Below are 15,643 nucleotides of genomic sequence, written 5' to 3' on the forward strand. Positions count from 1 at the left end.
CCTGGCTGGCCACCCTGAATACAGAAGGAGCCAGCGTTGCCCCCTAGGGAAGAGGGAAGAGCCAGCTGCATCTCTGGCCATCCGCCTTGGGGTGAGATCTGGACAAGGCAAACTCCTCCTCGCGCTTCTCCTTCCTGAGCTTCCTTTCTCTTCTCCCCCCACCCCGGGCACTACAGGTGAAGTTTATGACACGGCCTCAAACCGCCTGCAATCTGGCTTTCCTTCCGTGTTCTGCTCCGCTTATCTCTTCCATTCCGTGTCTTGGGGCAGGGCTTGTTCCTGATAAAGCTGCCTTTTGTGGGCATTAGATGAGCCTGCCCACACGCTGCGGTTATCTGCTCAGATAGGGAGCTGACTGAAACCTCAGCAGCGCAGCAGAGGTAGCAACAGCTTGGCCACCCTCTTTCCTAGGCAGGTCGCATCTCCTCTGCCTCTGCTGCTGCCTGGTGCTTGGAGGGAGGCCAGCTTCTCTGCGGGGGCTTCCCCACCAGCTTTCTGCCCTTCTTTGGTTCAGAGAAAAGTGTGATAAGTAGAGCAATGAAGCAGGAGGTGCCACGGCCTCTTTTGCTTTGAGGAGCAGGGTGGGGGGAGGTTCCTAACCCCCATCACAACCACCCCAGAAAAGTGGTATCAAACCTCTGGTTGGCCCTGTTGGTGGTAGCAGAGGAGCTTTGGGTGCTGCCTGGTTGGCACTGACCTGTGGCCTTCTTGTTGGTTGTGCACTGAACTCTGCACCTGAGTAGAAATTAGTACTTCCCATTTTCAGCACCCCAGCATGCCCTGCAGATACGTTGTGCTGTGCTCTGACGTGCCCTGACTCAAATGAAACTAATGGGTTGTTGTTTTTTCAAATTTCAGAGGTGCCTGTGCGACGCCAAAATTGGGCGCCCCCTGCCTCTCATGCGCCATTCTAAATGGTAGTTGTGGCGTCCCCTGCAACACCCAGTGTGACCAAAGACACTGAGCAACACTAAATCCACCTCTGGTTTAATTGTATGATGAAGTCCTTTCTTTTCTGTGTCCTGAATCTTTCAGTACGCAGCTTAGCTGGGATCTTGGGGTAAAGGATATAGACAAGAAATCTAACTAACTAACTAACTAACTGATGGCTACGCATTGCCATTACTATGAGAAAAATGGTATGTGTGGATTACTCCTTACTCTCTTTCTCCATACCCTGCATAACCACACATCTCCTTTTTTCTAAACTAAAAAGCCCCCAAAGGTTGTAGCCTTCCCTCGGGGGAGCTGCTCTGCCAGCCCCTTCATTTCACTCTTTTTCTGCCCCTTCTGCAGTACTGTTCTGCAGTATCCTTTTGAGGTGCACAAATTCCAAGATCTATCAACCCGGGCTTGGTACAGAACAAAACCCATTCAGATTGAAACCATTCTGAGCCCAGGGATGTGTACATAATCCCAGAACTAAATGGCACTTACGACCTTTCCACACAAAAGTCCACACCGGGCTTTCTTCTTTTTTTGGGGGGGGGGGCGGGGGTCATTATGAAAGAATTGGAACTCAGAAATCCTTACTGATCTTCAGGTCACCCAGAGATCTCCCTGTTGATCCTGATCCACCTTCTGTCTGCACCCCCACCCAAACCCCAGCCAGGCCTAACCTTATGACTTTTAAACTCCGTCTCCCTTGTTAGATTTAATCTTTCCTTTTGCCCTTCAGTCCTGACTGCTTTTTGCTGTCTGCCGTTTGGAAGTTGTATAAAAACTTCAAATGGGTTGAAGGATGGTGAGTTGCCTCCATTGCCTGATTATTTTCTCCAAATTGTGATACCCCCCTTTGCGATTTTCTAGTCCCCTTTTGCCCAGTGGGCAGATAGAGCGTGACCCGCCTGGCCTTCAGGATTGCCTAGGGAGGGAGGGCCACATTCCTCAAGTGCACCCCCCTGCCTGCCCTCCCATGTGGCTGATTTCCACACACTTAATTGCAGGGCCAGCATCACTTAAGCTAAGCTGAAGAAGCGCCAGGGTCTTGGCTGCATGACAAAAAGTGTAAAATCAGAGGATCAAACTGATTTCGCCAGGGAAGCAGGCTGTGCCGAAGGCTGGTGCGGTGGAAAGAGGACCCGTTGCTGCTGCTCCTTTGGCCCTGAGTTGTGCAAGTCCGCCTGTGTGTGCAGCACATTGGCTTCCCAGGCTGCCTCTTGGCCTGTCACTCAGTGTTAATGGTTAATGTTGCCATAAACCCGCTGTTGAGGTTTGTAATCTCTGGGAAGGGAAGCTATCAGCCAGCCATCAGAAGTGAAAAGAACAGTCTGTACCCTGCACAGGCAGGCGGTGGGTGGGGTGTTTATGGCCCTTCCTCGCTTCCTCTTTCAGCAGCGGTGGGGGAGAGAAAGAGCAGCTACTGGCTGCTGTCCCTGGGAAATGCAGAGAGGGGTTGTCACAAGGTCCCTTAACCTGACTCTGGGGCAGGACAAGATGTCCTCTCACCTGATCTGTTGCCAGGTGCTCCATCTGTACTCATGGGGTTTTTTGGGGGGGGGCAAAGCAGAGGGGCAGCTCCCCTCCCTCCAAGGTACTAAGATGAAAAGAAAGGACAGTCTTGTGTTCTACACACACACACACACACACACACACACACACACACACACACACACTTCTTTCTCATCTCAGGGTCTCCTCAGCCCGCTCCTCAGTTACTTGGCAAACAACTACCACTCTGCTCATCCCCATTTGCACACGAGGGTCCCAAAAGCTCTTGGACCCCATTCAGTATTTGTGCTCTGTTCCTCACCATTGTGGCCATGGTACAAGAGTTCAGGGTGGGGAGAGAAAGGGCAGTCTTCCTCCCACAACTCCAAGCCCCTGCTTTGTGTTCACCGCCTGATATAGGTGGAGCTACATTTGTGTGCATACTCAGCCTTGCCTCTGGCTGCTAACTTCCCCTCCTCGCTCTCTCCCTCTGCCAAAAGGTAAGCAGCATCTTCTCCAAACAGAGATCTGCTTTGTTGCCCATGGTGGCAGAGGTAGCAAGAATAAGAAGGATAACTGCAGTGAACCCTAAGTATAGCTGTTCTCGTGGTGGTTGGCTGGGTGCCCTAAAGGGAAGCCCAGAAGCAGGAGTAGAGCAGCCCTCTCCTCAATTGTGCTTCCAAGCACCTGGTATTCAGAGATGCACTGCCTCCAATATTGGAGGTAAAACATAGCTGAGGGATAGTTGCCATTGATAGTTTTCTTTTCTATGAATTTCTCTAATCCGCTTTAAAAGCCATCCAAGTTAGTGGTTGTCACTGCTTCCCGTGGGAACAAATCACATCATTTAACTGTGTGCTGCGTGAAAAACTACTTCCTTTTGTCCATCGTGAATCTTCAGCGTTATGAGAGAGGGAGGAAAACTTTTCTCTAGCCCCTTTCTCCATGCTGTGCATCATTTTATAAATTTGTATCATGTCTCCTCTTACTTGCCTCTTCTCTAAATGAAAAAGTCCCAAAAGCTGCAACCTTTCTTCATAGGGGAGTCTCTCCATCACCATGATTTTGGTTGCCCTTTTCCAAACTTTTTCCCGCTGTATGAAATCCCTTTTGAGGAGGTGACCAGCTCATGCACACAATATTTCAAATGTGATTGCACCATAAATTTATATAACAGCATAATGATATTGGCAGTTTTATTTTCAGTCCCTTTCCTAATGTTCCCCAGCATGGAATCTACCCTTTTCACAGCTGCCACACACTGGGTTGAGATCTTCACCAAGGTAACCATTATGCATCCCTCAATTGGGAGAACTGTTCATGTATTCCTACTCTCTGCTTCCCTAACCCTAAACCCGTAAATGTAGATATGAAATTAGGATTTTTTTGCCCCAATGTGCCTTACTTTACGCTTGCTTGCACTAAATTGCATTTGCCATTTTAACTCCCATTCACTCCCTTTTTGGAACTCTTTGCAATCCTTTAAGAAACGAACAAAAAACCCCAGACCCTGAACAATTTAGTATCATTAGCAAATTTGGCTACCTCGCTACTCACCCCTAACACTACACCCCTCCATTCAGAGAACTGTTCATTTATTCCTGCTCTCTGCTTTCTGTCACAGGAGTACCTCTCCTTTTTATTCCACAACTGCTTTGACTTTGTCAAAAGCTTTCTGAATGTCCAACTCTGTCAGTTGGATTTCTTGTCTATATGCCTGTTAACACCCACAAAGAACTTTTAATAGGTTAGTGAGTCAGGATTTCCCCATGCAAAGTTGTCCTCAGAAAGCCAGGAGGTCATTGCACCTCACACACCTGTGACTTCTGCCCACTAGGCAGATTAGTACCATAGTAAACATAGGACGGTTAGTGTAAAACTCTGGCAAACCCTCAAGCTGGCTTTCTGCCTGCATTCTAGAAATTTTGTAGTTTATTGAACTACAGTGGTACCTCAGGTTAAGTACTTAATTCGTTCCGGAGGTCCGTACTTAACCTGAAACTGTTCTTAACCTGAAGCACCACTTTAGCTAATGGGGGCCTCCTGCTGCCGCTGCGCCGCCAGAGCACAATTTCTGTTCTCATCCTGAAGCAAAGGTCTTAACCTGAAGCATTATTTCTGGGTTAGTGGAGTCTGTAACCTGAAGCGTATGTAACCTGAGGTACCACTGTACTTTATTAGAAGCTTAGGTTTTGCTTAGATCAAGGAGAGGAGGGGCAGAGTAGTGTGTCCACATTTGGCTGTTTCTCACACATTGCAGAGTTTCAGGATTTGGAATTCTAACAGCAAAACACACTTGCATGATTTTGTCACACTAGCACTTTTAATTCTTGCTTTGTTTGTGGGGAAATGCAGTTTGCCGTTCTTCAATTCTGAATTAATGAGCCCAAACAACATACAAATGCCTTTGGAAATCCTGACAGTGTGGACTTCAGCCCTGCAGTAATGGCTTATGGAGGCCACCCAACAGCCAGCCAGGCCAGTGTGTGTGTGTATGTGTGTGTGTGTCCCCGTCCGTCCTCCTGCGGTTTATGCCTGGACGTCATGACTGGGCTCCTGTGTGCAGCATAGGAAGGTGATGGACCCTCAGTGTCAAGGGGAGAAGTGATGAAGGCCCAGAGCACCTCCCCTAAAACAGGGAGCTGTGTTGATTGGCCCTTGGGTAGGTCTGGGCTTTTGCTGGGACCCCAGCAATGTCTGATTGTGATGATGAGAGGCGAGTTTGGGGTTGTGGTTTCTGGGCCCAACTTTTTATTAACTGGCAAAGTTAATGGAGCGGCAATCCAGAGCAGGGAAGTGGAGGAAGCTATTTTTAGAGTGCCTTTTTGTGCAACAAATCACAAGATAAACAGGCATTTTGTTCCCTTTTCTGTGTGAGCGCAAGGTATATAAACAGCAGATCCGTGACTGAATGAGTTGTAGAGCCAAGGTCCCATCCCCAGGTTGTGGGTGGAGCCACTAGCCAACACCTGAGCGGTGGCAGCAGCAGCAGTCAAGATAATGAGGCAGCAGAAAGGGCTGGAGAAGTGCCAAAGCTCCACCACCGCCAGTGGCGTAGCGTGGGTTGTCAGCACCCGGGGCAAGGCAAGTAATTTGCGCCCCCTAACCTGTGGATTTGCGCCCCCTAACCCCCAAATGTTGCGCCCGGTGCGGCCGGCCCCCCCTGCACCCCCCACGCTACGCCACTGACCACCACTAGCCCCTTCTCTCGCCCCCACCCCAACTGCAGCAACTGCCCTTCATTTTTCTGCATCCTATACTGGGAGAATCCCAGATTGTGATGGACTGCAGACCAAGCTACCGCATCTTGGGAACGCTGACTCCTGCCGTTGTGGCAGATTGACACAGGGGGTGACAAGAAAGGGGCAATTTCTGCCCCCTTCCTGTCATGCTTGCCATTGCCATTGCACAAGACCGGACATCCTGTGTCTTTCTCTAAAGGACAACCGTGTGTGCAAATTATAAAAGAAAAAAAATTAAAAGCTGCTGTGCCGAATGACCCATATGGTGAACTGTGGAGTAAAAGGGTGGATGTGCTGCTGCTGAAAATGCCTCATGCAAGGCAGTTCAATCCCTGGCAGTGTTTTGTGTCTCTGTGCTTGTTCTAGCATCTCCCAGCTACCTTCCTCCTCCCCACCTTTTTTCTGATCCTATGGTTGCTCTGTCCCCACTGCTGCCTCTCCTGTAGCAGAGGTCACATCTACCCTATGCATTTAAAAGCAAATGGTTTCCCTCATAGAATCCTGGGAACTGTAGTTTAAGGGTGCTGGGAATTGTAGCTCTGTGAAGGGTGAACTACAGTTCCCAGGACTCTTTTGGGAAACCAGGTGCTTTAAACGTATGGTGCGGTTGCAGCATTTTGAGTTTTCAGGCAGCATCTTCATGGCTTGCTGACACAACCTTTCAGTCGCAAATTCCTGCCTCCCTCACTACAGATTTATAGAATTTAGTTGTGCCCTGTGATAAAGATGAATGTGTTGCCAAGCATGTTGTTTTTGTTTCAAACATTGCAAATTTTGGATAAGATGGATTGTTTCAAGAAGTGGCAGAAAGAATTTCCAGATTTGTCTGGCAGGGCAAGAAGCCTCAAATAAAATTTAAGATATTAACTGATGCCAAAGAAAGAGGTGTATTTGCCCTGCCAGACCTGAAACTTTATTATGAATCAGCTGCTTTTTGCTGGCTGAGAGAATGGCTGCTTCTTGAAAACACTGACGTGTTGGATTTAGAAGGTTTCAACAATGCATTTGGCTGGCATGCATATTTGTGGTACGATAAGGTAAAAGCACATAAAGCGTTTAAAAATCATATTGTTAGAAAAGCATTGTTTAATGTTTGGATAAGATATAAGGATTTGTTAGAAAAGAAAACCCCAAGATGGTTGTCACCAATGGGAGCGAAGGCACAGAAAAAGCTCAATATGGAGGCCAAATGGCCAAAATATTGGGAAATTCTGGAACAAGATGGAGACAGAATAAAATTGCAGAGCTTTGAAAAATTGAAAAACAAAGTGCGAGATTGGCTCCATTATTACCAAATAATGAAGGCATACAATTTGGACAAAAAAGTTGGCTTCCAGGTGGAAAAATCAAAATTGGAAACAGAATTGCTAGATCCAAAAATCAAGAATTTGTCAAGAATGTATAACTTGCTGTTGAAATGGAACACTCAGGATGAAATGGTGAAATCAGCTATGATTAAATGGGCACAAGATGTTGGACATAACATAATGATGGCTGACTGGGAAAAGTTATGGACCACAGGTATGAAATTCACGGCATGTAATGCCTTAAGAGAAAATTTAATGAAAATGATTTATAGGTGGTACATGACACCAGTCAAGCTTGCAAAAATTTACCATTTGCCCGACAATAAATGTTGGAAATGTAATGAGACTGAGGGTACATTCTTTCACCTTTGGTGGACATGCCCAAGGATTAAGACATTCTGGGAGATGATTTATAACGAAATGAAAAATATATTTAAATATACCTTCCTGAAGAAACCAGAGGCCTTTCTCCTGGGCATGGTTGGCCAAATGGTGCCAAAGAAGGATAGAACTTTTTTTATGTATGCAACAACAGCAGCAAGAATACTTATTGCGAAGTATTGGAAGACACAAGATTTACCCACCCGGGAAGAATGGCAGATGAAGTTGATGGACTATATGGAACTGGCGGAAATGACTGGCAGAATCCGAGACCAGGGAGAAGAGTCGGTGGAAGAAGACTGGAAAAAGTTTAAAAACTATTTACAGAAATACTGTAAAATTAATGTTATAAGGAGCTAAGTATAAATAGATTATTAGAGTATTAAAGGAAAAAATAAGGTTAGAATGTGTCAAGATAATTATAGGATAGAAAACAGAGGAAGATGGAAAGGAATTGCTGAAACAATTAACAGAAGTGGAATACAAAAAGGGAGGTGTGAGGAGGTCGTTGAAATAAGTGAATGAAAGATAAGATATTGAAATTGTTTGATGTGTTTTAAACGGTTTTTGTTTTGTTTTGTTAGTTTAATGTGTTAGTGTTATGTAGTGTCTTTGTATTGTATTGTCTTTTTTGTGTTTAAATTGTTGGAAAAGTAATAAATATTTTATATATATATATATATAGATAGATAGATATATAGATAGATAGATAGATAGATAGATATATAGATAGATAGATAGATAGATAGATAGATAGATAGATATAGATATATATAGATATAGATATATAAAAATAAAATTTAGTTGTGCCTTTCCAAGCATCTCAGGGCAAAGATCCTGATGCACCTCCATCATCTTTACATTTGAACTCCCTCAAATTACAAAGAGCCTTGGAGGTCTTCCCTTTAGCGCAAAAGTCCTCAAAGTATGCACCAATGTGCTGTGAAAGCTCTGCTGAGTGGGGCTGTGACTCAGATACACCCATTAATCCAGCCTGTCAGTAACAAGGGCAGATTTGTCCCTCCCTCTTTCCTTTCTGTCTCGGGAGGCATTTTACTTTGATAACGAGTTTTCCTGCTCCGCCAACTAGAGCCCAGCATCCCTCACCACCACTTTTAAACACTTAGTTCATGGCAACATTAGCCATCTTGGCAATATCTGCTAATTGGGATAAAGCAGCTTTGATCTGATCCTCCAGGGGCTACAAGGTGGCTGCCAGTCTACTGTAAGCACTTTCTGTGTTTGCACATTTCATTATTCATTGACAGGAGACGAGTCCATTTCATATCTTTTAGCGTCACTCAGTTTATTCTTCCCTGATAGTTCAGCAGAACTTGACCCAGTATGAACCGCAGTGCTAATTTTGGGAATCTTTGTTTGCTTCCAGTTTTCCATCCACTGCATGACCTTTCCTTGGTAATGGTGATTTTTTGGAATGTCTGAGTTTTCCTGCTGTTCACCCTATGGCTTAGGAATAGAAAGGCAACATAAAAACAAGCAGCAGCAATTAATTAATTTATTATTATTATTATTATTATTATTATTATTATTATTATTATTATTAGGTAAAAAGGTAAAGGACCTCTGGACGGTTAGGTCCAGTCAAAGGCAAGTATGGGGTTGTGGTGCTCATCTCGCTTTTTAGGCCAAGGGAGCTGGGGTTTGTCCACAAACAGCTTTCTGGGTCATGTGGCCAGCATGACTAAATGCTTCTGGTGCAATGGAACACCGTGACGGAAGCCAGAGCACATAGAAACACTGTTTACCTTCCCGCCGCACCGGTACCTCCTTGCACTGGTATGCTTTTGAACTGCTAGGTGGGACAGAGCAACAGGAGCTCACTCCATCGTGCAGACTCGAACTGCTGACCTTCCGATAGGCAAGCCCAAGAGGCTCAGTGGTTTAGATCACAGCGCCAACCACTCCAAAAATATTAATAATAGTAATACTGATGGTAGTAGTAAAAAAAACAGTGCAGAAGTGTGTCTGGATTGTGCCTATTTAATCTTCTTGTCATAACAATGCTTGGAGGTAGATCATCTTTATTATTTATGTGCAGCCACTGGAGAACTGAGGCTAGGAGGTGGTCCGTTGTCCACCCTTGCCCACTCTTTCTTTTGTCATTTTCCAGGATGTGACACTGGCTTTGGAAAGGTGGCTGCTCATCACTTAGACACCTTGGGACTGACCGTCTATGCTAGTGTCCTGGATCTGAAGAGTCCTGGCGCAGAGGAGCTTCGGCAGAGCTGCTCGTCGCGCCTGACCCTGCTGGAAATGGACCTGACCAAAGCTGAGGACATCCAGAGAGTCTTGCAGTTCATCAAGGCTCAGACAGTGAGGACAGGTAACTAGAGTGTTGGCAATCAGAACAGAAGCAAGGTAGGTGTAGGATTCTCAGAGTCTCACCTTTGGGATTTGAAACAAAACATTCTGGGTTTCAAGGCTGGAACATGAAAGCGGGTGGTAAGCATAAATCTCAGAATCAGATTAGATAGTTGAGTGAATTTCTGAAAAAATCTTCAGTTTGTAGGCTGTCTCATATTAAAATGTAACAATCAAACAAACAATCTCCACACCAGCAGTTCTAGGGTACAGTTATATAGGGTATTTACCTATATGTTTTTGCAGGTGCAAAAACATTTTGAGAAAAGATGTCGGATGGTGGGTTTTTGCTTAATCCAGCAGCAGCAAAATGTCTTTGTTTGTCCACACACATGGGGAAAAGCAGCCATTTGCTAATTTATTTTTATATATACCACTGTATCATAAAAATAGGTCACAGTGGTTTACAATAATATAAAACCATGCAGCAGAACTGTAAAAATGGAAAGTAAAACAATTACATACATCAGCAAACCAGTTTCCTTGGCATGCAGGGCTCTGGGGCCTGGTGAACAACGCCGGCATCAACACCACCCTTGCGGATGCGGAGCTGACGCCTCTCCACGACTTCCGCAGCTGCATGGAGGTGAACTTCTTTGGCACTTTGGAGCTGACCCAGGGGCTGCTGCCTTTGCTGCGCTCCTCACAAGGAAGGATCATCACCATCAGCAGTCCAGCAGGTAAAGGGAAGGAGAAAACCTTCCATGGGATCTGGTTTCGCCAATGGGAAAGAGGGGGTGTGCCTTTGGGAGTTGGGCTGCCCTAGGAAGCTGCCTTCCCTAGGAAGTCAGGCCCATTGGTCCATTGAGCTCAGGACTACCTGTATACTGACTGGCAGATTCCACCGCTGGGGATTGAACTTGGGACATTCTGAGTGCAAAGCAGGTGCTCTACCAGTGACCTACAGCCCTTCCCTACTATTTGACCCTCCTGCAGTCAAGATGGGGGTAGAGAGTAACCCCTCCCTCCTCTCCTTCTGCAGGTAACATGCCGTTCCCCTGTTTATCTGGCTACGGGGCATCCAAAGCTGCTCTCAGCCTAGTCATGGACACTCTGCAGTATGAACTTGCACCCTGGGGGATCCAAGTGAGCGTCATCCTCCCAGGGTATTTCAAAACGGGTAAGAGAATGACTGGGACCGCTGGCAGTGCACAGGGTGGGTGAATGGGATAATGTGTCTTTTCCTTGTCCGCTGCTGAGGACCTGCTCTGTTTTGCAGGTTCCAAGGAAACTGAAATTATTGGGGGGGGGGGGGTCCAGGCGTAGCACAGCCTGGGTGTGGGGCTTCCCTTACTCTTTATGTGTGCAGTGAGGCTTCTAGAATACACCCAGCTAAGATTTCTTCCCCAGAGCTACCAAATCCAGGGAAAGAACCAAAGGAGTCTTTAGGGAAGGGAAACAGGAAGACAGAGCCAGGAGAGGCAGCTCCTCCAGCACCTCCATGAGTGTGGTAGAAGAGGTACCGAGTGCCAGAGTGCAGGATCCATCAGTGGGAATTTTGCACACCACAAGGAGCTGCCAGTTCATTCTCTTACAGATACATTTGCACTTGGAGGATTGGCTTTGACCCCTCTCTCTGAAGCCCTTACTGACAACCACTTTGAGATACTTAATATAATAGTAAATAGTCTATAAGCAAACTAAAATAAAAGTAAAAGAACAAATAAATGTCCCATCTGCCTTGTTGCTGTAACTTGGAGAGGCCCCTCCTGGGCATCACTTGGGGCTATCTCTCTCTTCTCTCCTCTCAATGCGTGATTCCTGCTTGTTGTGTCCCATCAACTGCTCCAACTGGCTCAATTTAACTGCTATTATTCATTTCATTCACAAGATCCAAATGGGAGGAGCAAGGAAACATGAGGAAATGCTGTCTTGTTGCTTGGCTCATGCTGTGGCTTTGGAAATTGTTCCAAACACTGCCCTTATTTTTTCAAGTTTCACTTCAGTCATAAGGACTAGAAACATGCCTTAAGTGGAAGCTGAGATTCTGGGGAGGCCAAATTTTGCACTAGATACCAAACTCCAGGATGAAGGAACTGTATAAGCTACATGGGCTACACCCAGCATGGCCTCCTCACCACCTACAAAATAGGTTCTAAGAAATCTCTTACTCCCCCCCCCCCCCCAACCTGTCTATTCTTTGCAGATGGTTCTTGTAATCATGCTTATTGGAAAGAAAGGAAGGCTCAGCTGCTGGCAGCTCTATCCCCTGAACTCCTGGAAGCCTATGGAGAAGAATACCTGGAAGACATCAACAGGCAGTTTCTTGCTTCCATGAAGTTTGCTGTGGAGGACCTCAGCTCAGTCGTGGAGAGCATCGTGGACGGCCTCCTGTCTACCAGGCCTCTGGTGAAATACTACCCGGGGAGAGGCCTGGGCCCCATGTACTTCATCCACCACTACCTGCCCCACACCGTCCGCAACCTCTTCCTCAAAGCCTTCTTCATCAACCCAAAGTTGCCCAGAGGGCGCCAGCCAAAGCCTTGCAACAGCCCCCGGAAACAGTGAAGGGCAGCTTGGCAGAGAAAGCACCTGGGAAAGACTTCAGGGCCCAGAGTAGCTGCTTAAGGTGTTTCTACTGAAAATGCACCAGCTCATTTGTGTCAGTGCAGGGAGAGGACAAGCTGCGGCCATTGCTGCTACCCAGCCAGTAATGCCTTTTTCCTAAGTGAGCATTAAAATTATAGGAAGATGGTGGGATAGGGACCCATTCGCTTCAATGAACAGAGTGCTGGAAAAGCCCTACTGAGACCAATGATTGTTGCATTTGGGGAAGGGGGGAGTTACCAGTGGCAAGTGAACCCCTCCCCCCCAATCCCTGGCTGGCTTTTCTCTCCCTCTTTGTGCCAAAGGAGATGGCTGCTGCTGCTGCTAACTGATAGTGAAAGGGCTTCACCATACCTCAGCTTTGTGATATACCTCTCTGTAAACTTCAGCTGAGCCAATGCCATGTCTCCTCACTGTACTGTGTCTTCTTCACTGCAAATAGCCAAAGGCCTTTCCAGCTTCTCAGTCTGTATGTAGCACCCCCACCCTCGGCACAAGCATGGTAATATTCATTAACAATAGTCACCACAGCAATCATGATCAAAATCAAAGTATTATAATTAAGAATCCATATCAGCCCATAATTGGTACCTATTTGAATCACTCAGTTCAATCAATAAAGTATTTTTTAATATTAAAAAAATGCACACCTAGTTTCTTAGCAGCTCTGGAAACAGTAGCCACAGAGTAAATAATACAAAACTGATTATCAATTAATAGCTTAATTTTATCCAAAATTAATAGCTTGTGTTTTATCCAAATACTGAGGCAGCATATGTTAACAAGGTTTTACTCCCTTGGATCCACATATAATGGGCAAAAAATAATGAGTTGTAATTTTAGATTGCCTGCATCCAAAAAAACCCCACCCTACCCCAGTTTTCATTGATTTCATTTATTCTGCTCCACAGTCTCAGGTGTAAAGCAGATCAGTTCACACACACACACACACACACACACACACAGAATGGTACCTCGGAAGTCAAAAGGTGTCCATTCCAGAAGTCCATTTGAATTCCAAAATGTTTGAAAACCAAGGTGTGGCTTCCGATTGGCTGAAGGAAGCTCCTGCAGCCAATTGGAAGCTGTGTTGGACATTCGGGTTCCAAAGAACGTTCACAAACCAGAACATTCACCTCTGGGTTTGCGGCGTTTGGTAGCCAAAACGTTCAAGTCGCAGGGTGTTTTGTCAACCAAGGTACGACTGTATCCCAAGATTTCCAAGTCTGATTTTACTCTACAGAATTTTGGCCCTACAGAATAGTAGGGCTAATAAGTCTCTACAGAGGGCAACTTCCAGGCACTTAGAAAGCCCACCAGCTGACCTCCTTTGCAACCAAAGAATTTTAGGAGCTGACAATTTGTCCTAGTAACTTATATTTTAACAGCTGCTAGTTCTCATTTCCAAGAACTTTTGTCAATACCTCTATGGATTGGGCCATTTATATTTCTGGGATCTGGGACCAAAAACTAATCTTAAAGGTGAACAATTAATGCCTAACTGCTCCATCCTAAAAAAGAACCAAATATAAGCAACATTAAAGCACAGCTTGTTTAAGGAGAATAATTCAAGGTTGTTTGGTCTAGAGCAAGATGAACACCTTTCATTCCACCAACGCAGGGAGGAAAAAAGAGGTGGCATGCCTGCAGCAATGTTGCTTACATAAAAATAAAAATTGGGCCAACTTGAAACCCTGCTTTACTGTGTCTGTATAAGGGTTCAGGCCGAACCCCATTTACCTGAGAGTAAGCCCCACTGAATTCAATAGGCCTTACTTCTGAGTAGACATGACTAGGATTGCCACCTTACTTGTGTCAAGATCCCATAATGGCCAGCCCTTACTTTTGTTGTAATATTACAGTGTAATAATAGCTGTATATGAGCCAAAGAAATATTTTGCTAATATTAGCTGTAGCCAAATTGCACCGTAGCCAGATCAAAGGTGAAGGTAAAACCTATGAAGGATGAAAATAACTGCTTATTTGGACCCTTGAGATAATGGGAGATTAAATGGTGTAATTTGTAGCCTGGTAAGGGTTCAAAGTATGTAGAACAGCATGTATGTACAAAGGGGCTTCTCTACATGTGTTCAACTGAAGGGGCTTGGAGCCTCTGCTCAGCTGGGGGCCATGTGAGAAGGCTGAAGAGGCCTGTGGCTGGAACTGCTTGCAGCAGCATCCAAGTATTCATCAGTAGTCACTGGTGTCTGCTCATTTGGAACATCAACCTTAAACGTTTGGGGACAAGAGGGGGAATCACCCAATTTCACAAACATGTTGCGTATTTGTGCAAATGAATGCAACACATTATAGAACGCTGCTTGTGTGGATCTTGTTAGTACCTCTCATTCCTGCGGCTGACCTCAAGGATGCTGGGTGTTTTCTTTTTTTGCTGCTGCAGCAAACCTGCTGTTCTTCTGTCCTCCAAGCCTCATCGCCATGCAGGAACTGAGCCAAAAAAGGCCTCCCCAAAGGGGGCCTCTCCTTGCCTCCAGAAGAGGGCAGGGACTCCCAGGCAGATGGCCTACAAATCTTGTCACGAAGAACAAGGTCACGATTGTCACTTGGAAATAAATTAAAATGGTTACTTCATACTTTGGTTGTGTATCTTGATGTCCTGGGGGAAACTCAGTGAGTCGGGTCATGTCAGAGAAAGTGCTTCGTTCCAGATGGTGGCAGAGGCAGACAGTGCACATCCAGGCAGTGTGCAGAAACCCCTGTCTCAGCTCAGGGGGGACCTGCTGCTGGCAACCTTACATAGGTCCTGGGGCTGCAGAGTAGTAGGGGCCTCGTGCAGGCTGGAGCCAAGTGGCCAAGCCAGATCCACCACCACCCCGGGGTTCCCTACCCCCTAGTCACACTCAGCCTATCCTTCACACAAATGCTATGAAACTTGTCTGGATCTCCTACGAGGAAGGCACGGGAAGAGATAAATAAAGATGTAACAAAACAAGCAGCTTCTTAACATACACAGGGCAGCAGGAAGCATCCACCCAGCCCTTCTGCATGTCCTGGCACTCCCTTCAGCCTTAGCCAGTGATGAAGACTTGGGTAATGCCACTTGCAGTCCCAAGACCTGGAGGGCTGCTGCTTCCTCAGCCTCACATTAATGTGGAGACACCACAGAACACATCACTTGTATTCTGCATTTGTATGGTGGGAGGCAGGCAGAAAGTAAAGTCAGCTGGCCCTCATGAGGTGTAAAGCAGCGGCTGCCTTGCTTCCCGCTGGCAGAGGTTCTATTCTCCTGTCCCCTGACCCACCAAAGAACCCCTGAGCATTGTGGGGGATTTTGCAGCATGTTTCCATGTGTCTGACCTCTGCTCCTCACAGCAATTCTGTGGATGTTTCGAG

The 15,643-nt window shown here is 46.1% G+C and overlaps 1 protein-coding gene across 1 annotated transcript in view; it reads left to right on the forward strand.

Moving 5' to 3' along the window:
- HSD11B2 (hydroxysteroid 11-beta dehydrogenase 2) overlaps positions 1–14,881 on the forward strand; it is a 31,097-nt gene extending 16,216 nt beyond the window's left edge. The window contains exons 2-5 of the mRNA XM_081202338.1: positions 9,492–9,704; positions 10,237–10,422; positions 10,725–10,862; positions 11,889–14,881. Of these exons, the coding sequence (XP_081058464.1) occupies positions 9,492–9,704; positions 10,237–10,422; positions 10,725–10,862; positions 11,889–12,250 (899 nt within the window). The 3' untranslated portion in view covers positions 12,251–14,881. The remainder of the gene's footprint in view (positions 1–9,491; positions 9,705–10,236; positions 10,423–10,724; positions 10,863–11,888) is intronic.
- The last annotated feature ends 762 nt before the right edge of the window (positions 14,882–15,643 follow it).

Source organism: Podarcis bocagei (assembly GCF_964188305.1).
Source record: "Podarcis bocagei genome assembly, chromosome: 7".
NCBI classification, from domain to species: Eukaryota; Metazoa; Chordata; class Lepidosauria; order Squamata; family Lacertidae; genus Podarcis; species Podarcis bocagei.